Raw genomic sequence first — 14,799 nt, forward strand, 5'->3', positions numbered from 1 at the left:
AATCATATTCTCACACTGCAAAAGTAAACAGAAGAGAAACAATCTTAAATATGCTCTAGACTAAGAGTACTGAATTTTCAACTAAGCAATGAACAAGGCCCTGTTTAAAAAAGGTGAGCGCACTAGGGCCATCCTGGCCTTCTTGTTTTAAGATAAATACCCATTTAGAAGCAAGCATATGTGACTCTGTTGACTGTTGATCAAAATGTTTTCTTACTATTTTATCTTGCAACCTGTGACCTGTCCTATTTGTGACTAAGTGCACCATGGCTTACAGGATTATGTTAATGTGCTTATTGATTGCAGAGCTTCCTTGATGCCTTTGCTGATTGCGCTGCCAGTCCGTACGGATGTCTTATGGTGCATGGTAAGGTTGCAGTGGCAACCAGGAAATGGTGGAGTCTAACCAGTGAAGAGCTAGTGTTGCTCTCCATGCTTGTATCGTCATTGACACAGTGCTCATCTAGAGATATCCCGGTGTTTTTGCCTAATCTTAGTCCAGAGGTGATATGTTGTTTTATCATTTAATGTTCTTAATTAATTTATTGTTCTGCCAATAACACTTTATTGGTCATTTTTGGTTTGGTTACTTGTTAAATGTACCCCAGTACTCTTTAGTATACTTGGTCTTTTGGTGTTTTTTTAAAAATTAATTATGTTCATATATATGTCAATAGTTTGTATAATGGCCTCTATATTATAAAAACTCATACTACAAAAAGGATGTTGAGGCAGGTTTTGTTCAAAGAAAATTTTGTATCGTATTCCTTAGCAAATTTTACGACATCAAAATTTTTGCGGCAATAAAACTCGAGTACAGTCTAAATTGGCCGGGTATGTTTTAGTATATTTTCCTAACCCAGGGTACATTTAAGTATACTTAAAAGTACACAAGCCAACAATGACCAATTGAGCACCATGGTGCAGTAACCACTTGCAGTTTACTTAATTCGTTATTGAATGCCAAGGCAATTATCTGTAGAGCATTAACTTAAATCTTTTGACACAATTTTTCCATATTATAAGTATAATAAATAATGAAATGAACTTTATGCCCATACATAATGTTATTACTTTAGTCTCAACTTTTTTTTTAAAAGCCATCAGAGCAAATAATAAAATAAAAAAAGAACTCACAAGGAGGTTGGAATCTATTGATGCTCAATCATTAAATGAAGATTGCATGGGTTTGATACAGATTTGCCTGATAGTTATTTCCTTCCTTCTGTAGTTATTTCCTTCCTTTTGTAGTTATTTCCTTCCTTCTGTCTTTCCGCTCTTCTTTTTGTCACTTGTTTTGTTTCCATGCAAGATTTCATACAGTAATGATCCAAATATTATGAAACTATATACTATATATAAAGCATCCCTTTGTTGTCGTTTCAGGCAAATGAGTTATTCCCCTTTGCTTAATATTATGACATATTCTAATTCATGTAAGGTTTTTGGGTTGAATGACAGGAAGCTATTATCCAAATTTGATGAATATGTTTATGCATAATCCCCTCAAGGTGGACCTGTGCATGTTGTGATGCACCAGACTTCAGGGAATATTTAATCATGAATAATAATTGATTCCTACACAAGATCTGAAAACATTATAGGCAGCTTCCTTACAGCCTGGACCAGCACACACCGTCTAGTTGTTCCACCTTTCTTACAGCCTGGACCAGCACACACCGTCTAGTTGTTCCACCTTCCTTACAGCCTGGACCAGCACACACCGTCTAGTTGTTCCACCTTCCTTACAGCCTGGACCAGCACACACCGTCTAGTTGTTCCACCTTCCTTACAGCCTGGACCAGCACACACCGTCTAGTTGTTCCACCTTCCTACAGCCTGGTCCAGCACACACCGTCTAGTTGTTCCACCTTCCTTACAGCCTGGACCAGCACACACCGTCTAGTTGTTCCACCTTCCTTACAGCCTGGACCAGCACACACCGTCTAGTTGTTCCACCTTCCTTACAGCCTGGACCAGCACACACCGTCTGGTTGTTCCACCTCCCTTACAGCCTGGACCAGCACACACCCTCTTGTTGTTCCACCTTCCTTACAGCCTGGACCAGCACACACCGTCTAGTTGTTCCACCTTCCTTACAGCCTGGACCAGCACACACCATCTAGTTGTTCCACCTTCCTTACAGCCTGGACCAGCACACACCGTCTAGTTGTTCCACCTTCCTTACAGCCTGGACCAGCACACACCGTCTAGTTGTTCCACCTTCCTTACAGCCTGGACCAGCACACACTGTCTAGTTGTTCCACCTTCCTTACAGCCTGGACCAGCACACACCGTCTAGTTGTTCCACCTTCCTTACAGCCTGGACCAGCACACACTGTCTAGTTGTTCCACCTTCCTTACAGCCTGGACCAGCACACACTGTCTAGTTGTTCCACCTTCCTTACAGCCTGGACCAGCACACACCGTCTAGTTGTTCCACCTTCCTTACAGCCTGGACCAGCACAAACCTTCTAGTTGTTCCACCTTCCTTACAGCCTAGACCAGCACACACCGTCTAGTTGTTCCACCTTCCTTACAGCCTGAACCAGCACACACCGTCTAGTTGTTCCACCTTCCTTACAGCCTGGACCAGCACACACCGTCTAGTTGGTCCACCTTTCTTACAGCCTGGACAAGCTCGCACCGTCTAGTTGTTCCACCTTCCTTACAGTCTGGACCAGCACGCACCGTCTAGTTGTTCCACCTTCCTTACAGCCTGGACCAGCACACACCGTCTAGTTGTTCCACCTTCCTTACAGCCTGGACCAGCACACACCCTCTAGTTGTTCCACCTTCCTTACAGCCTGGACCAGCACACACCGTCTAGTTGTTCCACCTTCCTTACAGCCTGGACCAGCACACACCGTCTAGTTGTTCCACCTTCCTTACAGCCTGGACCAGCACACACCGTCTAGTTGTTCCACCTTCCTTACAGCCTGGACCAGCACACACCTGCTAGTTGTTCCACCTTCCTTACAGCCTGGACCAGCACACACCGTCTAGTTGTTCCACCTTCCTTACAGCCTGGACCAGCACACACCGTCTAGTTGTTCCACCTTCCTTACAGCCTGGACCAGCACACACCGTCTAGTTGTTCCACCTTCCTTACAGCCTGGACCAGCACACACCGTCTAGTTGTTCCACCTTCCTTACAGCCTGGACCAGCACACACCGTCTAGTTGTTCCACCTTCCTTACAGCCTGGACCAGCACACACCATCTAGTTGTTCCACCTTCCTTACAGCCTGGACCAGCACACACCATCTAGTTGTTCCACCTTCCTTACAGCCTGGACCAGCACACACCGTCTAGTTGTTCCACCTTCCTTAAAGCCTGAACCAGCACACACCGTCTAGTTGTTCCATGCCAATTATTTTTCAGGAGCTTGTTCTTTAATAATAAAAGAATGTAATTAATTTTAAGCTCACCTGATTGCTCAGGTGAGCTTTTGTGACCGGTCTTTGTCCGTCGTATGTACGTCTGTCCGTTAACATTTGCTCGTAAACACTCTAAAGGCCACATTTCTTGTCCCATCTTCATAAAACTTGGTCAGAAGCTTTGTCCCAATGAAATCTCGGCTGAGTTCAAAACTGGGTTGTGCCGAGTCAAAAACTAGGTCACTAGGTCAAGAAAAAGAAAAACCTTGTAAACACTGTAGAAGTCACATTTCATGCCCAATCTTCATGTAACTTTGTAAAAATGTTTGTCTCAATGATATCTTGGTTGAGTTCAAAAGTGGTTCCGATCCGTTGAAAAACATGGCCACCAGTGGGCGGGGCAGTTTTCCTTATTTGGCTATAGAGAAACCTTGTAAACACTCTCGAAGTCACAATTTTTGCCCAATCATCAGGAAAATTGGTCAAAACATAGGTTCAATTGATGTCTCGGATGGGTTCGAAAATGGTCAAGATCGGTGTAAAAACATGGCTGCCAGTGGGCCAGGCATTTTTCTCTATATGTATATAGTGGCAGTTTTCCCTATTTGGCTATAGAGAAACCTTGTAAACACTCTAGAAGTCACAATTTTTGCCCAATCATCATGAAAGTTGGTCAAAACATTTGTTTTATTGATATCTCGGAGGAGTTTGAAAATGGTCGGGATCGGTGAAAAAACATGGCCGCCAGTGGGCAGAGCATTTTTCTCTATATGTATATAGTGAAAACATGTGAACACAGTAGAAGTCACATTTTTTGACCAATTTTCATGAAATTTGCTCAGAACATTTGTTTCCTTGATATGAGTTGAGTTCAAAAATGGTTCTGGTCAGTTGAATAACATGGCTGCTGTGAGGGGGGCAGTTTTCACATTATGCCCCCCCCCCCCCCTTTCGAAAAAGAGGGGGTATATTGTTTTGCTCATGTCGGTCGGTCCGTCCACCAGATGGTTTCCGGATGATAACTCAAGAGCGCTTATGCCAAGGATCATGAAACTTCATAGGTACATTGATCATGACTCGCAGATGACCCCTATTGATTTTCAGGTCACTAGGTCAAAGGTCAAGGTAACGATGAACCGAAATAGTAAAATGGTTTCCGAATGATAACTCAAGAACACTTATGCCTATGATCATGAAACTTCATGGATACATTGATCATGACTCGCAGATGACCCCTATTGATTTTCAGGTCACTAGGTCAAAGGTCAAGATCACGGTGACCCAAAGCAGTAAAATGGTTTCCGGATGATAACTCAAGAACGCTTATGCCTAGGATCATGAAACTTCATAGATACATTGATCATGACTCGAAGATAAGCCCTATTGATTTTTAGGTCACTAGGTCAAAGGTCAAGGTCACGATGACCTGAAATAGTAAAATGGTTTCCGGATGATAACTCAAGAACGCTTATGCCTAGGATCATGAAACTTCATAGGTACATTGATCATAACTCGTAGATGACCCCTATTGATTTTCAGGTCACTAGGTCAAAGGTCAAGGTCACGATGACCTGAAATAGTAAAATGGTTTCCAGATGATAACTCAAGAACGCTTAGGCCTAGGATCATGAAATTTCATAGGTACATTGATCATGACTCGTAGATGACCCCTTTTGATTTTCAGGTCACTAGGTCAAAGGTCAAGGTCACATTGACCCGAAATAGTAAAATGGTTTCCAGATGATAACTCAAGAACGCTTATGCCTAGGATCATGAAACTTCATAGGTTCATTGATCATGACTGGAAGATGACCCCTAGTTATTTTCAGGTCACTAGGTCAAAGGTCAAGGTCACGGAGACCTGAAATAGTAAAATGGTTTCTGGATGATAACTCAAGAACGCTTATGCCTAGGTTCATGAAACTTCATAGGTTCAATGATCATGACTCGCAGATGACCCCTATTGACTTTCAGGTCACTAGGTCAAAGGTGTAGGTCACGGTGACCTGAAATAGTAAAATGGTTTCTGGAAGATAACTCAAGATCGCTTATGCCTAGGTTCATGAAACTTCATAGGTATATTGATCATGACTCGCAGATGACCCCTATTGATTATCAGGTCACTAGGTCAAAGGTCAAGGTCACAGTGCCAAAAAACGTATTCACACAATTTCTGTCAAGGTCACGGTGACTCAACTTAGAAAAATGGTTTCCGGATGATAACTCAAGAATGCTTGCGCCTAGGATCATGAAACTTCATAGGTACATTGATCATGACTCGCAGATGAGATAATGATGGAACTTGACCAGGATGTTTGTCTGGACAATATCTAGGTCAAGTTTGACATTTGGTAAAGATTGAATGAACCGACTCCTCTCAGGTGAGCAAACTAGGGCCATCTTTGCCCTCTTGTGTAGGTTTTTTAGAAGGTAGTTATGACCTTAATAAAGTGACAATAATGAATTTATATGTGGTATTCTTAAAGATGGACGGCGTATATTGTTATCTCATTCCTTATCAGTAATTTTTGAGGGAGTTAGTTACAGTCAAATAACATTCTGTATGTGCATAAGCTTATAGATACTCATGATCAAAATTTGAAAACTTATATGCGGCTTAGGCTGGACATGCCCATTTTGATACATTCTGCTCCAATGTCAGGTCAATGTCATTCTTCCTGTAACATTCGATACCAATGTCAATTAAATGTCATTCTACTAAAATATCAGGTTATTGTCATTCTCCCTGTCACTTTCTGCTCTAATGTCAGGTCAATGTCATTCTTCCTGTCACATTCTTCTCCAATGTCAGGTCAATGTCATTCTTCCTGTCACATTCTACTCCAATGTCAGGTCAATGCCATCCTTCCTGTCACATTCTGCTCTAATGTCAGGTCAATGTCATCCTTCCTGTCACATTCTGCTCTAATGTAAGTCAATGTCATTCTTCCTGTCACATTCTGCTCTAATGTCAGGTCAATGTCATCCTTCCTGTCACATTCTGCTCTAATGTCAGGTCAATGTCATTCTTCCTGTCATATTCTGGTCCAATTTCAGGTCAATGTTATTCTCCTTGTCAAATTCTGCTCAAATACCAGGTCAGTGTCATTCTCCATGTCACATTATACTCTAATGTCAGGTCAATGTCATTCTCCCTGTCATATATGCTCCAATGCCAGATCAATGTCATTCACTGTCACATTCTTCTATTATATCTGGTCAATGTCATTCTACTAAAATATCAGGTCAATGTCATTCTCCCTGTCACATACTGCTCAAATGTCAGGTCAGTGTAATTCTGCCTGTTACATTCTACTCAAATGTCAGGTCAATGTCATTCTACCTGTCACATTTCTGCTCAAATGTCAGGTCAATATTATTCTTCCTGTCACATTTTGCTCAAATGACAAGTCAATATTGTTCTCCCTGTCACATTCCTTTCAAATATAAGACCAATGTCGTTGCCCCTGTCATATTCTACTCCAATGTCAGGTCAATATCATTATCCCTGTCTAATTATACTCTATTGTCAGGTCAATGTATTTCTCCCTGTCATATTCTACTATTCTTAGGTCAAGGTCATTCTACTTAAATGTCAGGTCAATCTCATTCTGCCTGTCACATTCTACTCCAATGTCAGGGAATGGCATTCTCGCTGTCACATTTTGCTAAAATGTCAGGTCAATGTCATTCTCCCTGTAACATTCTTTTCAAATGTAGGGTCAATACCATTCTCCCTGTCACAATGTGCTCCAATGTCAGGTCAATGTTATTTTTATGCCCCTGGTAGGGTGGCATATAGCAGTTGAACTGTCCATCAGTCCGTCTGTCAGTCTGTCAGTCTCTGCGTCTGTCCGAAAACTTTAACATTGGCCATAACTTTCGCAATATTGAAGACAGCAACTTGATATTTGGCATGCATGTTTATTTCATGAAGCTGCACATTTTGAGTGGTGAAAGGTGAAGGTCATTCTTCAAGGTCAAAAGTCAAAAAATACAATCCAAGGGAAGTAATAAGGTTTTAAAGGGATATAATTTCTAAACCTGCCAAATGATATATGGAAATTTTATTTCAAAGCGGCGCAATAAGGGGCATTATTTTTCTGACAAACACATCTCTTGTTCCTGTCACATTCTGCTCCAATGTCAGGTTAATGTAATTCTACTAAATTGTCAGGTCAATTTCATTCGCCATGTCGTTTTCTGCTCCAATGTCAGGTCAACATTATTGTCCCTATCATATTCTGCTCAAATGTCTGGTCAATGTCATTCCCCCTGTCACACTCTGCTCAAATGTCAGGTCAATGTCATTCACCCTGTCACATTCTGTTTCCAGTGTCAGGGCAATGTCATTCTTCCTGTCACATTCACCTTAAATGTCAGGGCAATGCCATTTTACTAAAATGCCAGGTCAATGACATCTCCCTGTCACATTCTGCTCAAATGTCAGGTCATTGCCATTCCCCTTTCACATTTTGCTCCAATGTCAAGTCAATGTCATCTTCCTGACAAATTCTGCTCAAATGTCAGGTCAATGTCATTCTTCCAGTCACATTCTGCTCCATTGTCAGGTCAATGACATTCTTCCTGTCACATTCTGGTCCAATGTCAGGTCAATGGCATTCTCACTGTCACATTCTGCTCCAATGTCAGGTCAATGCCATTCTTCCTGTCACATTCTGCTCAAATGTCAGGTCAATGACATTCTTTCTGTCACATTCTACTCCAATGTCAGGCAAATTTTATTATCCCTGTCACATTGTGCTCAGTGTCAGGTAAATGTCATTCTCCCTGTCACATTATGCTCAGTGTCAGGTAAATGTCATTCTCCGTGTCACATTCTACTCCAATGTCAGGTCAGGGTCATTCTTCCTGTTTGATTCTACTCCAATGTCAGTTCAATGTAATTTTCCCTGTCACATTCTGCTCAAGTCAGGTCAATGTCATTCTTCTTGTAATATTCTGCTCCAATTTTAGGTCAATGTCATTTTTTTTCTTCTCATTCTTCTAAAATGTCAGGTCAATGGCATTCTTCCTGTCAGTTGATCTTTCAAAGAGTAATGGGCTCAATAATCTGATCCCATGCTTTCAATGAACATATAAATTGACAAAGTGCATAATTGGGGAGCAATTATCAGTTTCACTGATATTCTTGTTTTAGCTGGTAAAAACTTGTTAATATATTTTAGCTCACCTGATTACTCAGGTGAGCTTTTGTGATCGGTCTTTCTCCGTCGTCTGTCCGTCAGTCCCTCTGTCCGTTGTCCACATTTGGTTGTAAACACTCTAGAGGCCACTTGTCGGATCTTCATGAAACTTGGTCAGAAGCTTTGTCCAAATGATATCTCAGTCGATTTTGAAACTGGGTCTTGCCAGGTCAAAAACTAGGTCACTAGGTAAAAAAAAAGAAAAAATTTGTAAACACTGTAGAAGTCACATTTCATTCCCAATCTTCATGTTACTTGTCAAAATGCTTGTCTTTATTATATATTGGTTGAGTTCAAAAGTGGTTCTGTTCCGTTGAAAAACATGGCCGCCAGTGGGCGGGGCAGTTTTCCTTATTTGGCTATATAGAAACCTTTTAAACACTGTAGAAATCACAATTTTTGCCCAATCATCATGAAACTTAGTCAAAACATTGGTTTTATTGATATCTCAACTGAGTTCGAAAATGGTCCAGATCAGTGAAAAAACATGGCCGCCAGTGGGTGGGGCAGTTTTCTCTAAAGAAGTCACGTTTTTTGCCTAATCATCATAAAACTTGGAGAAAAAAAGGTTTTATTTATATCTCAGATGAGTTTGAAAATGATCCCGATCGGTAAAAAAACATGGCCGCCAGGGGGGGGGGGGGCAGTTTTCCTTATATGACTAGAGAGAAACCTTTTGAACACTATAGAAGTCACATTTTTTGCCTTATCATCGTGAAACTTAGTCAATACATTGGTGTTATTGATTTCTCAGACAAGTTGGAAAATTGCTCAGATCGGTAAAAAACACACACTTTTTAGCCCACCTGATTGCTCAGGTGAAGTTTAGCATTGGTCTTTGTCTGCCGTCCTTCTGTCCACTCTAGCATTCTAATTTCTCAAGCATTCTTAATCAAAGTTGCTGAGAATCTATATGGCCACAAGATCTCGGTCAAGTTCGATCGCATAATAAATGCCATAATTATTGTCCTTAGATTGTCAAAATTTTCATTATATTATACAAAATCTTTGTAAACACTTGAAATCACAATTTTGTTTCAGATTTTATGAATCTTGGTCATTATATTTATGCCCCCCTTCGAAGAAGAGGGGGTATATTGCTTTGCTCATGTCGGTCTGTCGGTCGGTCGGTCTGTCGGTCGGTCTGTCGGTCTGTCGGTCCGTCCACCAGATGGTTGTCAGACGATAACTCAAGAATGCTTGGGCCTAGGATCATGAAACTTCATAGGTACATTGATCATGACTCGCAGATGACCCCTATTGATTTAGAGGTCACTAGGTCAAAGGTCAAGGTCACGGTGACCAGAAATAGTAAAATGGTTTTTGAATGACAACTCAAGAACGCATACGCCTAGGATCATGAAACTTCATGGGTAGATTGATCATGACTTGCAGATGACCCCTATTGTTTTTTAGGTCACTAGGTCAAAGGTCAAGGTTACGGTGACCCGAAATAGTAAAATGGTTTCCGGATGATAACTCAAGAACGCATACGCCTAGGATCATGAAACTTCATGGGTAGATTGATAATGGCTCGCAGATGACCCCTACTGATTTTGAGGTCACTAGGTCAAAGGTCAAGGTCACGGTGACCCGAAATAGTAAAATGGTTTTCGGATGATAACTCAAGAACGCATACGCCTAGGATCATGAAACTTCATAGGTACATTGATCGTGACCCACAGATGACCCCTATTGATTTTCAGGTCACTATGTCAAGGTCACAGTGACAAAAATTGTATTCACACAATGGCTGCCACTACAACGGACAGCCCATATGGGGGGCATGCATGTTTTACAGCCCTTGTTATTTTTGTAAGCAAAGTTTGATGTTTGGTTCATGAGGGGTCAACTCAAAATATAGGTCTTACAAAAACCTCGTAAACACTCAATACACCAGAGTTTTGGTTGAATAATGATGTAAGACCAGGATGTTTGTCTAGACAATATCTAGGTCAAGTTTGACGTTTGGTAAAGATTGAATTAACCGACTCCCCTCAGGTGAGCGAACTAGGGCCATCTTGGCCCTCTTGTTTATGGTTGTGTTTGATTCAGGTGCCTCACAGGTTAATGACGTTCCAGTTGACCCGCAATGTGGAGGTCTGTGTTCTGTGTGGACCCAGTCCAGGCCTTACAGAGCTGGAAGAAGAGGTGGGCCTAATCATTTTAGCATTTCACATAGTTTAAGCTCACCAGAGCTGGATGAAGACGTGGGCCTAACCATTCTGGCATTTCACATAGTTCTTGCTTGCCTGAGCTGGAGGTAGAGGTGGGCCTAACCAATCTAGCATTTCACATAGTTCTAGCTCACCTGAGCTGGTGGAAGAAGTGGGCCTCACCATTCTAGCATTTCACCTAGTTCTAGCTCATCTGAGCTGGGGGAAGAGGTGGGCCAAACCATTCTGGCATTTCACATAGTTCTAGCTCACTACAGCTGGAGGAAGAAGTGGGCCTAACCATTCTGGCATTTCACATAGTTCTAGCTCACCTGAGCTGGTGGAAGAAGTGGGCCTAACCATTCTAGCATTTCACATAGTTCTAGCTCACCTGAGATGGAGGTAGAGGTGGGCCTAACCAATCTAGCATTTAACATAGTTCTAGCTCACCTGAGCTGATGGAGGAAGTGGGCCTAACCATTCTAGCATTTCACATAGTTCTAGCTCACCTTAGCTGGAGGAAGAGGTGGGTCTAACCATTCTAGCATTTCACATAGTTCTAGCTCACCTTAGCTGGAGGAAGAGGTGGGCCTAACCATTCTAGCATTTTACATAGTTCTAGCTCACCTGAGCTTGAGGAAGAGGTGGGCCTAACCATTCTAGCATTTCAGATAGTTTTAGCTCACCTGAGCTGGAGGAAGAGGTGGGTCTAACCATTCTAGCATTTCACCTAGTTCTAGCTCATCTGAGCTGGAGGAAGAGTTGTGCCAAACCATTCTGGCATTTCACATAGTTCTAGCTCACTAGAGCTGGGGGAAGAGGTGGGCCTAACCATTCTGGCATTTCACATAGTTCTAGCTCACCTGAGCTGGTGGAAGAAGTGGGCCTAACCATTCTCGCATTTCACATTGTTCTAGCTCACCTGAGATGGAGATAGAGGTGGGCCTAACTAATCTAGCATTTCACATAGTTCTAGCTCACCTGAGCTGGAGTAAGAGGTGGGCTTAACCATTCTAGCATTTCACATAGTTCTAGCTCTCTAGAGCTGGAGGAAGAGTTGGGCCTAACCATTCTAGCATTTCACATAGTTCTAGCTCACCTGAGCTGGAGGAAGAGGTGGGCCTAACCATTCTGGCATTTCACCTAGTTCTAGCTCATCTGAGCTGGAGGAAGAAGTGGGCCTAACCATTCTGGCATTTCACATAGTTTAAGCTTACCTGAGCTAGAGGAAGAAGTGGGCCCATTCTTGCATTTCAGATAGTTTTAGCTCACCTGAGCTGAAGGAAGAGGTGGGTCTAACCATTCGAGCAATTTACCTAGTTCTAGCTAACCTGAGCTGGAGGAAGAAGTGGACCTAACCATTCTGACATTTCACATATTTCTAACTCACTGGAGCTGGAGGAAGAGGTGGGCCTAACCATTCTATCATTTCACTTATATCTAGCTCACCTGAACTGGAGGAAGAAGTGTGCCAAACCATTCTGGCATTTCACATAGTTCTAGCTCACTAGAGCTGGAGGAAGAGTTTGGTCTAAACATTCTAGCATTTCACATAGTATTAGCTCATCTGAGCTGGAGGAAGAAGTTGGCCTAACCATTCTAGCATTTCACATAGTTCTAGCTCACCTGGGCTGGAGGAAGAAGTGGGTCTAACCATTCTGGCATTTTTCATTGTTCTAGCTCACTAGAGGTGGAGGAAGAGTTGGGCCTAAACATTCTAGCATTTCACATAGTTGTAGCTCACCTGAGCTGGAGGAAGAAGTGGGCCTAACCATTCTGACATTTCACATAGCTCTAGCTCACCAGAGCTGGAGGAAGAGGTGGGCCTAACCATTCTAGCATTTCACATAGTTCTAGCTCACCTGGGCTGGAGGAAGAAGTGGTCCAAACCATTCTGGCAATTCCCATAGTTCTAGCTCACTGGAGCTGGAGGAAGAAGTGGGCCTAACCATTCTAGCATATCACCTAGTTCTAGCTCACCTGAGCTAGAGGAAAAAGTGGGCCTAACCATTCTAGCATTTCACCTAGTTCTAGCTCACCTGAGCTGGAGGAAGAAGTGGGCCTAACCATTCTTGCATTTCACACAGTTCTAGCTCACCTGAGTTGGAGAAGAAGTGAGCCTAACTAATCTAGCATTTCACATAGTTCTAGCTCACTAGAGGTGGAGGAAGAAGTGGACCTTACCATTCTAGCATTTCCCATAGTTCTAGCATGCCTGAGCTGGAGGAAAAAGTGGGTCAAACCATTCTGGCATTTCACATAGTTCTAACTCACTAAAGCTGGAGGAAGAGGTGGGCCTAACTATCTAGTATTTCACATAGTTCTAGCTCATCTGAGTTGGAGGAAGAAGTGGGCCTAACTATTCTGGCATTTCACATAGTTCTAGCCCACTAGAGCTGGAGGAAGAGGTGGGTCAAACCATTCTGGCATTTCACATAGTTCTAGCTCACTAGAGGTGGAGGAAGAGTTGGGCCTAAACATTCTAGCATTTCACATAGTTGTAGCTCACCTGAGCTGGAGGAAGAAGTGGGCCTAACCATTCTGACATTTCACATAGCTCTAGCTCACCAGAGCTGGAGGAAGAGGTGGGCCTAACCATTCTAGCATTTCACATAGTTCTAGCTCACCTGGGCTGGAGGAAGAAGTGGGCCTAACAGTTCTGGAATTTCAAATAGTTCTAGCTCACTAGAGCTGGAGGAAGAGGTGGCCTAACCATTCTGGCATTTCACATAGTTCTAGCACACCAGAGCTGGAGGAATAGGTGGGCCTAACCATTTTGGCATTTCACATAGTTCTAGCTCACCTGAGCTGGGGGAAGAAGTGGGCCTAACCATTCTTGCATTTCACATAGGTCTAGTTCACCTAAGGAATTTGTTTCAAAGGCCATTTTCCGTTAAGTGTCATTTGTAGTGTTCTGTCAACACTTTGAGAATACTTAATAGGGCATATTTGCAATTTGGTCAGAATATTTATCTTAAGTACATAATCAGTCTGGTTTTTAAGTGAGTCATGTTTACTTATAAGTCACATTTTTTGCCAAACTATCATGAAATTTTCTCACAACATTTGATCCTATGATGCCTCAACTTAGTTCAAAAATTGTTTGGTCTTCTGAGGAACATGTCTGCCAGGTATGCACCAGTTTACCTTGTTTATGCAAAAAGTCACATGGGAATGTCCCAGTAGATAGTATCACTTATTGTTTCAATTCAATATATTTGAGGGATAGAAAAATCATTTGTCAGTATTGTTTTATTCATCTCTAAACATGTAGTATTTTTTAGTCCAACAAACAAACAAAATACGTCCAGAGTTAAATATTTGATGAGATTATCTAGCATTTATCAAATGTATAAGTAAGACAAAATAATTTGTCACATATTGATTGTGTCATTTAGTTCTAATTGTTTGTTTGCCACAAACTTCTTTTCCACTTAAGAAGGAATAATGATATTTATTTTTTAGGTCGGGAGATTCTGGCGAGCAAGTTATGATCTGCTGCGCTCCATTCTTCTAGTTCATCCTACCAACTTCTCTATATCATCTACTTTAGATACAAGTTTACTTGGGTAAGAACAAACTTTGCAACCTCATTTTTGAATAAATTAACCCTGTCCCACACAGAAGCAAAGTAAAAAATGGCTATGTGCAAACAGCATAAAACCAAAACAGCCTGCGAGTAACTCACAGTCTGTTCAGGTGTTGTGCTGTTTGCTGCTCATTAGTTTCTTAGGGTTGGAATTAAGCATTTAGAACTTGAATCTAGCAAGAAAGTTCTTTAATTAAATCTAGTTTTCTGAGGGACTACAAATGCATTAAAATACATACCTAAGTGGTAAAGGGTTAATCATCATATCAAGGTCAGGGCTCTCACATGCATCAAGGTCACATGCAATCTGGACAGTTGGATTTTGTGCATTTTTCTTGTGATCAACATTGTCAAAGTGCATGTTCTTGACCCATTAATAACTTTGTTGTTCATGAAGATGATGTATTCCATGCAACAACTATGATGCTCTTTTTAAGGTCAAAGTAACCGTGAACATTGGAAATTGTT

At 41.8% G+C, this 14,799-nt stretch overlaps 1 protein-coding gene across 5 annotated transcripts in view; it reads left to right on the plus strand.

Moving 5' to 3' along the window:
• Positions 1-14,799, plus strand: part of LOC127871071 (protein fuzzy homolog) — a 48,425-nt gene that overhangs the window by 24,327 nt on the left and 9,299 nt on the right. For all 5 annotated transcript variants that reach the window (XM_052413758.1, XM_052413723.1, XM_052413731.1 and 2 more), the window contains exons 5-7: positions 307-504; positions 10,642-10,737; positions 14,208-14,311. In XM_052413758.1, the coding sequence (XP_052269718.1) occupies positions 307-504; positions 10,642-10,737; positions 14,208-14,311 (398 nt within the window). The remainder of the gene's footprint in view (positions 1-306; positions 505-10,641; positions 10,738-14,207; positions 14,312-14,799) is intronic.

This window comes from Dreissena polymorpha, chromosome 1 (genome assembly GCF_020536995.1).
Source record: "Dreissena polymorpha isolate Duluth1 chromosome 1, UMN_Dpol_1.0, whole genome shotgun sequence".
In the NCBI taxonomy this organism is placed as follows: domain Eukaryota; kingdom Metazoa; phylum Mollusca; class Bivalvia; order Myida; family Dreissenidae; genus Dreissena; species Dreissena polymorpha.